This window comes from Lampetra fluviatilis, chromosome 5 (genome assembly GCF_964198595.1).
Source record: "Lampetra fluviatilis chromosome 5, kcLamFluv1.1, whole genome shotgun sequence".
Classification (NCBI taxonomy): domain Eukaryota; kingdom Metazoa; phylum Chordata; class Hyperoartia; order Petromyzontiformes; family Petromyzontidae; genus Lampetra; species Lampetra fluviatilis.
The window spans coordinates 15,529,694-15,547,732 of NC_136279.1; the positions used below are offsets into that span (position 1 = coordinate 15,529,694).

Consider the following 18,039-nt stretch of genomic DNA (forward strand, 5'->3'; position numbering starts at 1 on the left):
GACTCGAGTCATGTGACTTGGACTCGAGTCAGACTCGAGTCATGAATTTGATGACTTGCGACTCGACTTGCATAACAATGACTTTGTCCCACCTCTGCTAAAAACCACCCCAGAACCTCCGAGCGCCGCTCCACGTGGAGACATCCATGCAGCGGTGCATCTTCCTGTTAAGCCGAAGACTGGTGTGACGTCCAATGCAGTTGACAGCTGCAAGCACAAGGCTCAAAAACCATTGCCTTCCAACTAGACATGTAATTCACAAGCTCAGAAAATTAAGCCTTGGCACTTGCCATATACTCCCACACACAGCTATGCTTGGTTACATCGACTTTTCATGTGGGGGTATAAGTGAATCGTGCTTCTGGCTATATCCAATGTCATTTCACGCGGGTATGTGTAATTGAAAGGTTTTACATATACATGCTCCACTTCTTTCGACTGTCATGCAGACTATAATGTGTCACTCCACCCCATCATTGATAAGATTTGCCATTTAAATTCATTCGCTGGATATGCATCTTCAGTTGAGATGCCTAATCTCAGGATCCTACCACCATGCACAGGAAAAGACCTTGTGTGCATTCATATGCATACAACCATTACTGCCACTGCATAGTCCAACATGGTCTTTCACTCGAAGGAAACTAGTATGAGCAACGCTAATGATATTAAAAGTTTATTCCACAAAAGCCACAACCTGCCTTCAGGTGTATATACCGTTTATTGGAATTACTGCAAGTGTAGTTTACAAATGCTCAAGTTTGCTCCCAATGACAAAAAACACAAAACTAAGAAAAATCCACTTTCAACATTTATTGAAGTGTTGAGCAGCTGACATTAGGAAACTCGGACATCTTGCTGCAATGTTTTGGAACAATGGTGTTAACCTAAAGTGGTGGGGGGAAAAAAACAAGATTATCTTCAAATCAGAAAACTTTAAATGCAACCTTCTTCTGTCGTTAAATACTAAACATGACCTACTGAAAACATTGTTTATATTACATATTCAATTAAAATGTTGTGCAGTAGTATTATAATTTGGATACTTCACATCAGTACATTATAACAATTATGTACACACTGCATGTTTATTAATTTCCAGTACATTTAAAACATTGTTGCAGAGTATGGTATTTTGGCAAACTCACCCTTCTACAGCTGCATCTCGGGGAACTCGAAGTTGACATCTTTGCCCGTGAGTTTCTTGTACACAGCAGAGAACGTTTCAACCTGTACAAGCAAATCAATTAGATGATCCCTACAACGTGCATTGATGAGAATATCATATTCGGAACACTTCCCATTTCTTCAACAAAAGCAACAGTATACAATGTTATTATGCAGGTGGTAAAATAAATGTACATCAATGTACAGCTATGCTTAAAGCGTTCACTCAGCACATGCACTCAATATAACTACAGTTTAAAAATTATCTTATTTTATCTTATTAAATTTGAAGATCGAAATGAAAGGTTTCTATTTTGGGGCATCCTGTTACAAGTTTATATTTGGTTAAGTTCAGTCCATTAAACTGACAAAAAAAAATCACTTGGTTAACGCCTCACCTTGTGTTCCACATTGTTTTGCTGAGATTTGTCCAGATGAACCTTAATAAGTCGGCTGGCATCCATCTTCACGCGAATTCGCTTTCCCACAATCTCACTTGGAAACACCAGGTCCTCCAGAATGGCATCATGCACGGCAGTCAGTGTGCGGCTGAAAAACAGGAAAATAACAAGTGTTTCATGACTGGCTTCTAAACTGGGAGAAAGAATGAACCGGAATGACAATACGCAGGAAGGCATCACAGTGGAGAATATCAGGTAATAGGCACGTTTCAGCTTAATGTAGAGATCAAGGGAATAAAATAATGCAGGTGGGCAGTGGAGGTTCAGATGTAATATAATGTAAGTATGACAAGGTTTTAAAATAAACCTGTGTAAATTTTAGCTAATGTACAGGTGAACTGAGAGATAAATTCCTGATCTGTCATTTCTCACAGCCAGATTGGTCAAGGAGTTTAAGAACAGCATGCTGCAATCAAGGCAATAGCAGTCTATGGAGAGCAGTTTGAAATCCAGGGAACCCAGTCGTGGGGTAAGGAAAACTGGGCGAGATGATTGTAGGTGCATTATCAATGATTTGTTAATGGGTGAGTTAGGAACAAGGTACTGAAGAGACGATTTAGATATTTTGGGACAGGTAAAGAGTATTTTTATGACCTGCATAGATTTAAAATGGTATTGACTTCCAAGCTCTGGAAATTATACCCTAACAATTGAATACTTTGGGTAAGGGGATAAGCATCAGCAAGATAAAACCTTCAAGAAATAAAAAGTAATAAGAATTAACATTTTATAAAGGTAGGTCCCAATGAACCATGTATGGAAAGCAGGGAATAAATAGAACCATGGTAAATGGCAGAACTAGGGGGTAAGGGCCAGTTTAAAAAGGTGAGTTTCCAAGACTTAAAATAATATAGCAAACGATTCTGACTGTCTTATTAGCAGAGGCAAAGCATTCCAAAGCCTGGGAGCTGCACTGGCAAATGCCCCATCACCCCAGGAAATCAGCCTTGACCTCAAGAGTCCTTAGAAGGCGACCCAAAGATCCCAGTGACTCGCTAGTGTATAAAGATGATCACAGATCCTGTAAATATTGCGGGGCTTGTAGGTTAGCAGCAGGATCAGCAAGTGGGAGAAGGTAAAGACATGAACAAAGGTAGGGTTTCAATCTGATTATAGCACAGTCGATGCAATCTCAACCATTTCATATTTTATCTTTTTATTGACTGTAAAAATGTTGATACAAGCAACCAAGTAATCTTATAATTTAATCATAGAAAATGTAATCCTACCATGTGAAAAAAGGCAATAGCCTGCATTCATATATGCTGAAAAAATTATATTTTGATCGCAAATTGACGTGAATTGTTGGCAATTGAAATAGAACATGAAGGTTCGTCTAGTAGGGTGACCAGTGGAATTAAGATCCACTTGCCACTTTCTCCAAAGCAGTCCTTTCTTGGCCATCATTTGTGATTTTCACTTCATGCCAGAGGGGGTTTCGGACATTACTCAAATCGAAATTTTCAAAAGGAAGCAGCGGAGCAATCTGCAATAAGCAGAAAGAAACACCAACTAAATGAAGCAGGCTTTCCCAAGAGGTATAATCATATCTTCATTTATTTTAAGTAATAATGGCCTGTATTCAGCCAATTTAAATGCATTTCTGAGTTTTGTTATTGTGTAACCATACATTATCTGCCAAGGTTAACTGTTATTGCTATACCACCCTCATGTCTTGTGCATAGTACCAGCTATAATGTGTACCGACTACTGGTATACGGCAGCCGTTGAAAAAGGGAGTAATTTTTTGCGGCTAGTTTCCTTTAGGTAGTGTTAATACCAGTCAGTTGATACAATATCTGTTGAGCCATACGTAGCCAACCATGCTAATCGAAGGTGAGATCGTGCAAATAAAACGAATATAAGAAATTACACAAACGTAATGCAGGCAGTGTCGTAAGATGTGCAGTGAAAAGTGGTCACTTAAGCAGTAGGAAAAGAAATAAATGAAAACAGTGTGCAGGTTGAGTTGCCTTAGGAATTACATCAGAGCAAAAACAAATCTCATTGGAGTCTCAATAATTAACAGGTTCTCACCTGGTTAAAAATGCAATGACTGGTGTCAGCACGATATTAAGTTTCACCTAATATGTATAGTGACGTATAAGAGCTGGGTTGTCTAGCCAATGAACAGAATACCCTTATCTGGGATGACCTTATAACCAGTACAAACATTAGTGGGTTATACATGTAATCGTTTTGAAACATAACTTTTAAACATGGTTTTACATGGTCAGTTTAGTCAAATCCATTTAATTAAAAGTGGTTTCTTTTTCTTCATGTGAACATTTGGCTTGTGTAATTTAAGGATCAGGAAATTCATTACCTCCTGGGACGCTTCTGCTTGTTCTTTGTGCGGCTTTTGCGTGTTGGCTTTGGCAGAATCCTCCTCTGTGAAAAGCAAGAAAATTAAGTTGAGCCACTCACTGCATCAAAACATTGTAATCACTCAAGAAATAAAACTACTAATCTTCTCGCAAGTTGCTCTCAAGCTGCAGTGTTGCCATCGCTCAACTTTATACTTTAATTTTTGTGACGTGGCAAGCAAATCAATATTCTCTCAATTTGATGAGTTTTTTCGTGAATTGGTGACTGGACAGAACCCAGGACCCTCAGCAGTAACCCCTAAACCACCCAACGCCTATCCATTATTTACATTTAACCAAGGAAACCCAACAAAATGGAGTTTGAGGACCAATAGCCGCACCCATAGATCTTGCGGGACATGATGGATGTGAAAAAAGGAGACAATTATTTAGATTAAAATTTCATACATCTACATTTTAAGAAAAATATAATGTAGGCTAATGGGCAGAGTAATCTCAAGATTAAGTATTTTACCTGTGCAATGAAGACAACGTGTTTGCCACTGAACTTCTTTTCCAGCTCTCGCACCAGACGGACCTGGATCTTCTGAAAAGCCTTCAGCTGGGGAACTGGGACGAAGATAAGGATGGCTTTCCTGCCACTTCCAACGTCAATTTCCTGTTGAAACACAAATTCACTGGGTTTCAAAATAAAGTTATCACGACAAAATGTATCTGCAACTGTACACAGTAAAACAAAAACACCATACCAGATTTAAAATTTCAACAATTCAAGTTCAGACAGGGTATGTGAAGTTTATGGATTTGCACAATCCTCACCAATGTCACTTTGGCAACAAAAGTCCAGGTCTCAACACCATTCCAAGACCAATTACACAATCGCACTGTTATATTAGTGGCACGCCATCATAATAAGCGCTCAATTTATTAAGCAATAAATTCTGAACATTCTGAATGTTTTAATTTGCTAAAATGTTTCTTTATTTACACCACACTGCAGCAGCTTTTCCCTCAAGTCACAGCTGTATATTCATTTACAGCATAACATTCCCATCCACAAAATCATAAGTGAGAAATTGCTACGAAAATACAACTGAATAAAACCTGTGTACACAGTGGAGTCGCATACACACAATCACTAAATCTATCTGTGCAGAGATTTGAGCAATGTCCCCATGGTCTCCTCCAACATGCGACTCAATAGATTTTGATAAACCCTACCCAGAACCCTCCTGAAAAACAATCTTTAAATGAGGTGGTTTCCTGGTAAAACGTGTATTACATACATTTAGACATGGATATTCATATTACCTACATGAAAAAAACCTAAGCATACAATACATAACCTCACACACAAAGATAACCTTCAATAATATGAAAAACAATTACATATCCATTTCTGTTGTCAAGGTTTACACTGACATAAAACACACACACACACACCCACCCCCCAAAGCTTCTTACATGTGCACTAGACAACTTCTCACAAGCCAAATGTCCACATCAGCAGACTCCCACTCCAGTTACAATTTAGGATTTAACCAGTGAAATGCGAAATTGACATCCATGCTATTGTACATTCCAATACAGGGGCCAGGAAAGAGCAGAGGAGCACACTTGTTTCAACACAACATGCGAGTATGCCAAGGCATTCAGCTCTGCCATGTCAATGACAAGAATACACACGGGACATCCTCGCAATGTAGCAATGGACAGAAACTCCAAGTGTATTATTTGGGCATTTGTGGTATCTCCACATACAAGTACCTATTTGTAAACGGACACCGCAAAATGCAATTATAAACGTGATACCTTGGCCGCTGTGATGTAGAGCTCCCGGAGCTGCGCTTTCAGGTCCGAGTTCATCTCCAGCTCCAAAATCGCCTGCAAGTGGCCCACCACAAACGTCAACATGTACAAGCCGATAAACAGAAGAGCTGAACACATTTCAGAATCGCACAGCATATCTGGAGTTTTGACCAAATCACCTGTAATGCGGTAAATTGAGTAGAGTTGGATAAGGATTGTGCTTGGATGGGTGACCACCATTCACAGGTTGTCAAAAGAGCTGCAAGTTTGGTGAGCGGCAGCAAACTCGATTGTTGTACTGTACTTTTAAGATCCTAATTCAATGCTTCCTGTATTCATCAACCCACAATGATCAGTGAGGAAGTATGACAAAATAAACCCCATGACCAACATGACGTGCAAAGGCCTTCATCCAGCAGTGGAATAAAACTAGGTTGCACACAGCACGTTTTACTGAAGCTCCTCATGCTTGCACTTAAAGACACCTCACCTGCGAAATTCCGGATTCGAACTCATCCGGCTTTTCGCCATTCGGCTTCACGATCTTTGCACTCGTGCTGTACATGATGGGAGCTCCTGTACACACAAGACACATAAAAAAGAGCCACAATTAGCCCATCAGATCACAAGCAGCAGACGCGATGGAGGACTGTATCTAATATAATAGATGGTCACGGCACACGGGGTGGGGGTCGAACCAGAAACTCGCCACCTTTCAAATGTTTGGGTTTAATTCACGCTCGCCTGAGAAGGCCGAAGGGAGGTACGGTATAAGTTCAGATAATAACCGTCACCGACTCACAAATGCATGTTGTACTAACTTACACTCATATCCCCACATATACAAAATGACAGTATGTAACGTTGAAATTATTTCGCACTGTACGTAGCCAACCGTGTATTCGGGCTAAGGCCCTTCAAGCTACAAAGCGGCTTTTTAAACAATGCACCAACTCAGAACACCCACACACACGTATCTACTGTACTCGCTTCCATACGAACTCGCATACAGTAGACGTACAGTATGCACTCGCATCACAGCCGACATACTCCACTAAGTGACATCACCACAGAGCCGTGTCGTGCCAGGCTAGGTGCATGGCCAGTTACTTTCAGTTACACACACGTGGCTCAAATACCACTTTAATTCGCAAACACGCAAGTATGCACGCACACACACACTGTACTTTCACAGCCATCGACACACACACGATACGTACACTGCCGTGTACACACAGACGAACACACAGACACTACAACACTCGAGATTTCTACCCGGCGTCCGCTACAATCCATCGCCCGCAGTGTTGCGAATCGCTTACTCCCGCCATGGCGCTCGAGCAACCAAGCACCTCCCTGGCCGCCCACCCGCCCTCCCGCAATCCATCAAACATCTCTCGTCAAACTCCGCCATCCGCGTCAGTTTTACCGACGATCCGGTCAAACGGGGCCCCGCGAGCTTAGCCCCGCGCTCGTATTTGTCCATTCGCGTCGTCTTAGCGGCTACGAGACGCGGATTCTCAGTGCGCCCATCGCCTCACCTCGCGGAGGCCGTGAGCAGAGGCCGCGGGGAGAAAGGAGAGAAGTCTCGCGAGATCTCACCTTATATATAAAGTCGGGCGGGAGACTACGGCAAGCCGCTGGTGTCCGAGACTAGCACGAAAGGCGTTTTACGAAACGCGTGTTATCGCTGCGTTATTTTACATTGAATGGTTATTACACGCTATTGCGCTCAGTTTAAGTAAATGCAACGCCTGCACATACGTTGAACGCACCAAACGCTTGTTTACTGTGCTTGCTTGCGATCAGAGTGTTGTTTCTGATTTTGATTGAGTTGATTATTAGTTTACAGACAAACACTAATTACGGGGTTCTGTGCAGAATTATGAGGAAATGCACTTTAAGACAATACTCCATACTCTGTCTCACTATATATACATCGTATGTTTAGTCCATCAGCTTGTTGGATTTCCGGACACATTTAACCCAGCAACATTTGTTTCAGCAAGCAAAGCTCTGGACCAGTTTCGACCTTATTTCTCTCATCAGCAGGGTCGGGCTTGTTAAACAAACATCGCTTGATACTCTTAGTTTTTTCGGTAAAGTCACGTAGGTAAAAAAATGAAAAAAAAACGTTTTATTAATTTTAATTTCATTTTTTTACCTACGTGACTTAACCGAAAAAACTAAGAGTATGAATCCTTGCAGTCACGAAAGCTTCAAATCTAGAAACATCGCTTGAGTTGCCACAGGTTATTGGCAAGAGAATGTCATCTAAACTGTGGGGCCTCTGTGCAACGCAAACATCAACATTGCACGCATTGTTGGTTAAAGCCCGAGAATTGTCCCATCAGTCAATATTTCAGAAGTAATTAATTCTAGTTCACGAAGCCTGTCTTCGCCAGGCAAACATTTTAATAAATATAATAATTAACCTGATATATATTATGATAATAACATGGTTTTCCCCCTTTTTTTCTGGCAACAAAACTGAACATTTTTACAAGGATTCATGTCTGCATTAACCACGATACTTGCAGTCAAAATGCAAACAAAAAACACACTATGATAATATATGCATTGTCCTTGAAACTGATTGGTACTGGCAAACGAGGTCTAATGATTTGATATATATTTTTAACATTTTTGATCTACGATCAGACACTAACAACTCCTCCAAAATGTAAATTTTTCCGCAAAGAAAAATGAAAAACCGTTGACAACTTAACTCTTTGGTTCTTTCGGTAAAGTCACGTAGGTATGAAATAAAATAAATGACGACGTTTCGATTGCGACACAAGCAACCATCATTTTTGCTGAAGTGGGCAAATTTTTTTATTGCTGTGGTTTTCCCACCTGATGATGGTTGTTTGTGTTGCAATCGAAACGTCGTCATTTATTTTATTTTATTCTTCAACATCTTGGCTTGCGCCGAGAATAAAAGTTAGCACAGAGCATCGTCGTGGTGTCTGTGAGTTATGTGTGGAGCTACTGCGTGGGGGAGAGTGAACGCGTTCAGAGGCAATTGCCCGCAGGTGCGAGTGCGTTCGTGCCCACTGCGTTAGCGACAGCTGACGCGGTGTGCACGGGCGTGTGGTATTCTCACTCCGTGTGGCTCCAAAGCCAGCAGCACGAGAGAGGGCCCCTAGCGCTGGAGCCTGGCAGGAGCCAACCGACGTGGTGGAGGAGGGAGCAGAACGGGCGGTGATGTGAACGTCGGGCACCACACTAACTATGTACCAAATTTCAGTTTTCTACCTTTGTCGGGAAGTACCCTAGAGGTTTTTGAGACGTACGGTTTGCTGTATGGTTTGTTCTGGATGATTATTTATTATAAGTTTTACATTTCCCATTTGTGCCATGGTTTGTGCAAATGCGGTTCAGGGTGGACCATGAGCTTCGTGGGAGATCAAAGCCAGGGATCTTCCCTTGAACAATCAAGGGAAGATTCCTGGAAGATCAAACCCCAGGCTGGCCAATGCAGACACCGCATCACCGCAGGCGACCAGCAGAGGACGCGTGTGGACGAGCAGTGTCCGCGCAGCCCAGCGAATTTCCCCATCCACCAAGTGTATGTATGTTGAACTTCTTTCGCGCCGTACGTAACCAACCATGCTAATCGGAGGTGCGGGGGAAGGACACCAAAATAAACACAAAAAACAGTTCGGAGTCACGGAATGTCCTCTTAACCCTCCAACAATGCAACTTCAATCCTGATGGTGATGCTGCAGATTGGGAAGCTGAATGGAGTTCACAAGAGGTCACAGACAAAACGCCTCGTCGTGATACCCTGAAGCTCATGGGCCACAATCCCTAAATCGCTATCCACACAAACCATGGCAGCAGCAGTAGATGCGGATACTTGATGATGAAAATTAAAAACTCTCTGGTGAGTGTGCAGCAACTGTGGTCACCACCCAGCACACAACTAATGAACATATAACGACTCAACACCTGATTCATAAATACAAAGGAGGCATCGTGACAGCAGCGATGCACCACTTCGCTACTCCTGAAACAATCATCTGACTCAACCACTACAGTTGTTGCTCAACTTCAGCGTTTATCAACCTTTTTTGGCTATCGTATCCCTTTTTTAATTTAGTTTCAACCTTGCCTGACCCATGATGTTTATTGAGAAATAAACGTATGAATAATTAACGTAATATTTTTTACCAATTGTCCATTTTTGTGAGGTATCCCAACTATCTAGTAACTGCAAGCAAATAGAAATCAACATACACTCTGCATGCATGAACTAGTTTGTTCACGCTACCCGGTTACTCTTGGAAACCACGTTGTTTACGATCAATGAGTTTAGAAAGGTCCTTTCTATGTTTCAAGGATGCCATATGGATTAAAATGTTATCGCAGTTATTTAATGTAGGCAGATTTATACGTGATTATTCACCAATGACTCACGTGTTTGATAAAATGTCACCCAGTTACTCATGATATTTGATTTTAAAATGAAGTTGGGTAAATTAACCCTGATTAAACTACCTTAACCCTAAGATCTAAATGCCACCCCTAAAAACAAACCTGATGGCCGAGTGAAAAAAAAGTGTATGTTACGGTAAAATGAATCACTTTGTATTGCTGTCCTAGTATTTAGAGCCGAGATAAGTGAATGCGTTTTGTCACCAGGGGTGGCGGAACTGGTTGGTCCGCGGAAATGTTTTGAATCGGCTGAGTGGTCCGCGAGCCAAAAGAGTTATGAGAAACACCGCTCCACATGAACATAAGGCCCATGAGTCGTCATAGGAGGAAGACAGCCCCAACGGGAGCACAGCTGCCCAGTAGAGGGCCCACTAAAGCTCAGCAGCAGCAGCAAGCGACTCATGAGCAGACAGGTCACCACTCAACTCCCTCCCGGGGTGGTTGAATTCCCGTGTGCTACGAAGAAGGGCCATTTCCCGAAATGTCGCCTATTATATAATTATGTTGAACATGTAGACTTTCACGACCAGTATGATCCATAATACAGTTTTTTTGTTGGGTTAGATCGCGTAAATATATAAATGTGTCGTTAAACGCGCCACCACCCGACACAGCCAATTTAGTAAGGTTTGTCACGTAAACAGAACATGACAATTCGTTACTAGTACAGCACACCAGTGTGTTGGATAGAAAAGCCACAACATTCATAATCTCCAGTAATTACAACTAGCTTCACAAATCTGGCAGTCAACTGCTTTTTGTGCTTTGTTTGTTGTCCTTCTCCCGCACCTCTGATTAGCACGGTTGGCTATGTACGGGGCGAAAGAAGGTCGACAACTCAACATACATACATAGATCCGCGAATATACTCCACTTATATATGGGAAATATATGTGGATAATTGGAGTAATTTTCTACTCAACTCCAATTATCCGTGCGTTATTTGCCAATATGTGGGGTTATGATTTTTCCCGAGTGCATGCCAAGGAGATTGGGAGATGACAATATTGTAATTTATTTTTACAGGAAAGCCTTGCTGAGTCTCAAGATGCTTATTTAGGAGGCAAAGGCAACTGTCCTAGCTCGTAAACAGTGATGAAGGCAAATTGACTCGTGGTGAACCGCCGTCAACTGGTTCCCACGAACAGATGAATCGTCACGGCCTAATACGGTGTTCTTCACTCATTTTCAGAGGAGGGGCCACTTTCGCAGATAAGACATCAGTATGAGGGCCGCCACATATTTTAAACCATTGGGTTTGACAGCAAGATGATGGGGGTGTTATCACGTGCTGTGTATTGTCAGAGGCCGCACATTAGGGGCCGCACTAAAGGCCACCAGGGTCCGTCATTGGCCTGCGGACCTTACAATGAAGAACACTGGCCAAATGGAGCATGGTCACAAACTGTAGCACGCGAAGACAACGATGGTCTCGGCCGAACTAGATCCACGTGAGGTATCAAGGCACCCTTGGCATCGGTGAGAAGTGGACCCAGGGGCCATACTGCTGTGGTGGACTTTCTCGCGCGAACCAGTGGTTCAACCATACTAGTGAAATCTATAATTGACGAGGAAAACCCGTCATTACAGAACAACAAGCAAAAAAACATTCACATAAACATGGAAAAACGCTCAGCCTGTGTGTTATGAAAAAAAAAATTGCAAATCCTGCTAAATTTCATTGTGGTCTTATTCTCTTTGGATCGTCATTAAAATCAATTTGAACAAATTTGACCGACTGACAGGCAGCAGTGATACAGAGATAGACAAATGTAGACTGGTTTCGTAATTTTTTAAACTTATGAGTACAATAGTCAACAATCTTAATTGCTGCAATGTCTGCTTCTGAGAACCATATACACAGTACGTCGGGTTCAACTATTGATGTTTTTTTCATAATTTCCAGAAACGGAGAGCTATTGGTACAGATCGAAACCTACATACTGTAAAGACAAAGCAAAGACGACAACGGTGGATAGCAAATACACACGACACCTAAATGCCAAGTAGAGAAACCAGGGTGGCACTCTGGAATGTAAGAACTCTCTACCGAACAGGGAAGGTACACGTGCACGTTCGTCGAACCAAGTCAATGCTCAGATATGCAGAATTAGCTAAACACATTGTCGAGGCTGCGGCAGTATTAACATCGATGGATATCCCAGATGATACAGCAGAACACAGGACAACGGCAAAGAACAAGCACGAAGTTGAACTCGGGATGGTCAATTCATGGGGATGACCCGCACGGCATGGGGAGGCCCTCATCCAGCAGTGGATTAACATAAGAAGGAAAAATTGTGAAAATGACCTTCAAACGTAGAGGTGGAATATAGCGAATGGTTATTTCTCCAAGAATTCCTGCCTGTTGTGGTAAAGAATGCGATAATCGTGTGAACAATGAGTGAACAACGAGTGAACAATGAGTGGACAAAGCCAATGGCCCTTGACCCACAAAAAAATAAACAACAGGAGCCACACTGTACGCACACAATAGGTGATACAAATTCCACTCCCATACGTTTTTGTCGTTAGATGTTGCATAGTTTAGAACAGAGTGTATTCATTTACATAATTATGCAACCATGGATCCATGTTTTTTTTCACAACTTCTAAATTCAACTGCAGGTAGTGACGATTGCACACTTTATATCTACAGTAAAAAAGAAAACAGAGAATGGATTTTTATGGACAATGATCCACTGCTAGATGAGAGCCTCCCACGCCGTGTCACTTCTACGAAAATGATGGCAGTAGTTTGGTTTAATCCCCGCCTCAAAACGCACTATCTTGCTTTCGGTTCTCTAAATTACCTCCGATAACCTCTTTCCTTCCCCTTGTCGAGCGATGTGTTTGTTGTGAAATGTGCAGCGCCTTGGATACCTTATAGAAAGGCGCTTCGTGCTTGCGATGAATTATTATTCTTGAGTTGTGTGCCCCCCTAAGCAAATTAGAAAATATGTGGCAATTTGTTGTCGTCCCCCTACACCTCCGATTAGCACGCTTGGCAACGTACGGTACGAAAGAAGTTCAACATACGTACGTACGTGCATACAAATACAGCGGTGTATGTATTTTACATATATAAAATATTAGCGGTGTGTTTATATTGTATCAGTTACAGCATTTACCACGTGCCCGCATGCGCGTCATACATGTGCTTCGCAGCTCAATGTCCGTTCAAGTGCTGAGTTCACGTAGCGTTATCAACGTTCTCCTCGACCGCATCACGGAACATCCCATGAAGGGTTCCTCCAACTTGAGCGAGAATGAGTTCACTCGTATGGCTTACTACCCGGTGGTAGTAGCCCTAAAGAAGGATGTCTCTGGTGTAGGCCAATCAGTTAGACTGCACATACAGTATTGTCCAAAGCATGTGTGTTTGCATGTTCAGCAGAAGTACGTGTGGTTAATGCAGACTGGATTCTTGGCACAATGTATCATCAGTATTTAGTGTTTGAGCATCTTAACACTTGTTGTATTGCCAGAAAGGGTAAAACCTATTCTTATTTTTTCATAAGGTAGTAAGTAACCCTGTATATTTATTACTTAACAAAGCGCTATTTAGATTGCGTTAGCGGTGTCATGTTATGGGTCGAAGAATCCATTTGGAAATCTCGCACTGAGGACTGACCTCGCAAGGATTGACCTGCTGAAGGAAGGCGTGTTATGCAATGAAAAAGGACCATTGCCCAAAACGTCGCCTTTAATACATTTTTACTTTCAAGGCACAGTGTTATTGACAATTATTTTTTAAAAATTCTTATTATTTGTGCTTATGCGCCACTTCCAACGCAGCAGCATCACCACCAAGTAATTGCTTGAATGCTTACTTCTTGAATGCCTAAGGAGATTATCGTTGAATCATTCCAGGTCGAAAGGCTCTCTTGATGCACGCACACGAGGTGGCGCTGCCACTTTCCCACGCCATCCTGCCTGAGATATGTTCGGCACATGACAGTCCAATGTATATCATTTTGATTAACAGAACTGGAATTTAAACAAATTAAGTGTTCAACAAATTTTTTATATATAGTGGCCTTGGCTGAGACCATTAACTCCACAACACCTGAGAACTCTGCTTAACCCTGGTTGCAATCATTATTTATCACGAGCAACGAGACCTGATTCCTGCCCGAGATCTCAAAAGTGTCGGCTCATTGCCATGACCCCGAAGCCACCAAGCCACATTCCTTCCCAGAAATGCGTCTGAGAATAAACGTTTATTTAATTACTATTACTTCACGATTGTCTCCAAATTCCCCTTTCTGTATATATTAAAGGCACCAGCATAGTATTATCTGACTGTATGATATAGAGGAGTGTATATTTTTGTTATGAAGTGGTGTAGATGACGGTGGTGTTGTTTGGCCTACGTTCATGCTCTATATCGGAACTAGAGAAGATGTACTGGCGGCCGGGTAACCCACCCCCATGCATGCAGTGGTCATTCCTGTTATTGACACATGTCTGCTGGCGGTGGCAGGCTTTGCTGAGATCCCCATTATAGATACAGTACTGTGGTAGGAATAACAAATGCAAGCACTTGTGTGCTTATTTCGCACCGTACGTAGCCAACCATGCTAATCGGAGCTTATGAGAAAACCAGTCGGGGAAAATCGGTGAAAGCCACAAATGAAATTATAATGCAGTACAATTCCTATTATCTGTGATCCTGTTACATGCAACTCCTATTATATTTGTGGGATCTGTAAGGTCCGGGAAAACTCGTGTTGCCTGCACTCTAATTCTTCCCTTTCCTCGATTGTCCGTGATTTTTTTTCCCCCCACGCAGATAAGTGGAGGAAATGTGCGAGATAACACCGCGAAAGAGCCACGTTCTTCCACCGCATCTCCATTGGGTGGCTAAGAGGAGTTCCACTGTAAATAGATGTTTTAGACAGCAAAAAATCAGTGCTTAGGAAAGAACACAGGAAAGCCCGAGGTAGGACACAGGAAGGGCCTCTTTGTGATGCGAGGCCTTCAGTGACACCCTGGAGAGGTGGGTGAGGGGAAGGCGAGCCCTACAGGACGCTCGACTTGCGGCAGCAGGATATCCCGAGGAACATGCTGCTGTCAGATTCGTACACAGGAAATTATAAGACGCTTGCGCAGGACACGTGGTTCAACGTTCTAAAATTATTTCCCTTTTTTTTCACAAGCGTTACGTGCAGTGCGTGCTGTATGAGCCGGTGTTTAGGTTTTTTTTTTAAACAAAGTACGATGCTGTGTTATATCGTATACGAGAGGACAAAGCTAACGTATTGCAAATTCTAATGTTCAGAACATAGCTACAATTTACATCAGTCGCAAATGTCTATGTGCCTGAGACGCGGTCGCTTTAAAAACGATATGACACAAAGCTGCCAACGAGATAGTTTCACGTGTGAAATACACATAATAAATACAACTTTCAGCCACTCCCATTCTACCTGCATGAATGATGACCTCCCCATGCCAGGTCAGGTTTTTTATTAAAATCATACTTCACCACGCTGTTCATTGTGGTTTAATGGATGGGAGGGCAGGATCAGTTCCGATATAACTTTAAGAATCGAACAAAGACGGTCACTGCATCCCTCGCTTTCAGATGAGCTTATGCAGCCATCTGGAATGCTCTTCCGATATTAGGAAGCCACTGGAGATATGCACTTTCCAATTGAGAGTGAAAACTCATTTCTTTCGAACCGCTTTTCGTGTTTAGTTTGTTGTCCTTCCCTCGCACCACCGATTAGCACAGTCGGCTACGTACGGCGCGAAAGAAGTTCAACATACATACAGTACATACTTGCCACCAATGCCTCGGTCAGAAATCAAACTCGGGTTTAAGTGCTGTACCCACTACTCCACCATTCCATCCTTTTACAGTGGTTTCAGTCGAGCCTGGCTCGCTGTACTCTTCACCAGCAGCACAAGCACGACGCCAGTACCCCTGGGATAAGCAAACGCTGGGATTACAGCAGAGGGCACACAAATAAATAAATACGTGAACCCATGTCTACTATGTGCAGTGGCAAGCCCGTGGCTACACTCCAGCTAAAACATCTTGCATCAATTTACTTTAATTTGAAGGAAGTTATGGTTTAATTAAATCATATTATAATTATATTTTTGCTTGCAAGATTTAAACTTTGCTTATCTGATAATTTTTTTCGGGGTATCTGTATACAAACTTGAGTAGAATTTTCAAAAAGCACAACAATTACCAATGTAGTTTCACAATCACACATGGATCCAACATAAACGCTCCTTCGTATTAAATCAGGAACCGATACGAAGACGAAGAAAACCATCCCTGGATTTGTCTGCCATGTGCTTATTTAAAACAGTAATTGTTTGCTTTAACGTTCCCTTCAGTGCAAAACTGATCAATAATCAAGCAGGGCTGAACCTGGTTAGTACAGGGATGGCGACACCATTGTATCATAGACTTGGGGTGCAAGGTGGCCAGGAGGTGGCAATACAGAAATAGATTATTTAATCTATTTACGTGGAGCTTTGAGGGTGTAATTTCCTCGCGTGCGTGGGGTTTCTCCTGCTACAGTATTCTGGTTTCCTCCCACATGCCAAACACTCTTTAACACAACAAGAATCAACACATTCATTAACCACACCGTGGCCTTAAAAAGAAAAATATATATAATAAAGCGACGTTTTGGGCAAATGCCCTTCTTCACAGCACATATAGATGCCAGAATTACAGTCATGGAATTGACTCTGGAATCGACCAAACATTCCAATGCAGGACCCTCCTGAAAAATAGTCTTGAGACCCAGTGAAGCGTCTCTGTGTAAACAGATGCAAGGCATTAGTTGCTCATGAATTTGTAGGAAATCATAAACAAACATAAACTTTAGAACATTTTACCCTGAAGGCCACTATGTTTTCCTTGGAAGCTGTAAGTGTTAAGCACTAGGTTGGGAATCCAAACCGACATGAGCAGAGTAATTGGTCGGGGCACAGCTTGAGGCTGCGTGTCTGCAGTGTCTTGTTAGTGCAGGTCAGTGGTCCTTATTAATTTGATTATGAAAACGGTTTATGTAAATTATCTGCATTGTTGGAGACATTTCTTAGGAAGAAACCCCCCATCAATCCTTGACAGGTGATGTAACCTTTTCGTATTCCTTCTTGAAGCAGGAAGACCTCCAGTAAGTGTCAACTCTTGCAGACAGAATGTCTGAAGGCAGATCAGCTCGCAAGAGAGAGTGCATCGCTCACCACGCATGCTACATCGCATGGATTAGGATTCTAATAATGCCAATCTGTATATTGATTTGGTGCTTAAATTTGCAGGCACCTTCATAATGATAACCAATCAACTTCAACACTTGTTGCAAAATCCCACCTCCGTGTGGCCTTTAAAGTTGCCAATATTGAACTCAGCCCACAGATGCTGAATGTCAGAAACTATAAATGTATATTTTAAACTATAAACTATTTTGTATTTACTAGGTAAGGCCCACTGAGCTATAGAGCTCTTTTTCAGAAGCAACCTGGCCACAAATGACAGCTCAACGAAGTGGCTTATATGTGAAAATGCATTGTAGAAAAATACTCTAAAAGAATGTTTCTAAATGTGTAAGGAAAAACCGAAGGACCCGGAAGAAAATCCATGCGACCACAGGGAGAGAGGACATGCAAGATCCAAATATACAGGCGTCAGGGTCGGGATGGAACCCACGACCTCCTGTTTACCAGGCGAGGCAGTGAACATCTCGCCACCGTGGCGTCCTTCGGTGGCGAGATGATTTGAACCGTTCGATTAATACGATTGACAAGTTGTAAATTTTTGTTTACATTTTCATTGTGGTGCCACGGGAGTGTGGGGGTGGTAG

The 18,039-nt window shown here is 42.3% G+C and overlaps 1 protein-coding gene across 1 annotated transcript; it reads right to left on the bottom strand.

The window, feature by feature from the left end:
• Positions 1–702: 702 nt before the first annotated feature.
• Positions 703–7,355, bottom strand: RPS7 (ribosomal protein S7). Its single transcript, XM_078856209.1, has 8 exons — positions 7,306–7,355; positions 6,255–6,340; positions 5,768–5,839; positions 4,470–4,613; positions 3,955–4,019; positions 1,566–1,716; positions 1,149–1,230; positions 703–887 (listed from the first exon to the last, which is right to left on the bottom strand). The coding sequence occupies exons 2-7, from the start codon at positions 6,327–6,329 to the stop codon at positions 1,153–1,155; spliced, it is 585 nt and encodes a 194-aa protein (XP_078712335.1). The 5' UTR covers positions 6,330–6,340; positions 7,306–7,355; the 3' UTR covers positions 703–887; positions 1,149–1,152.
• Positions 7,356–18,039: the final 10,684 nt, after the last annotated feature.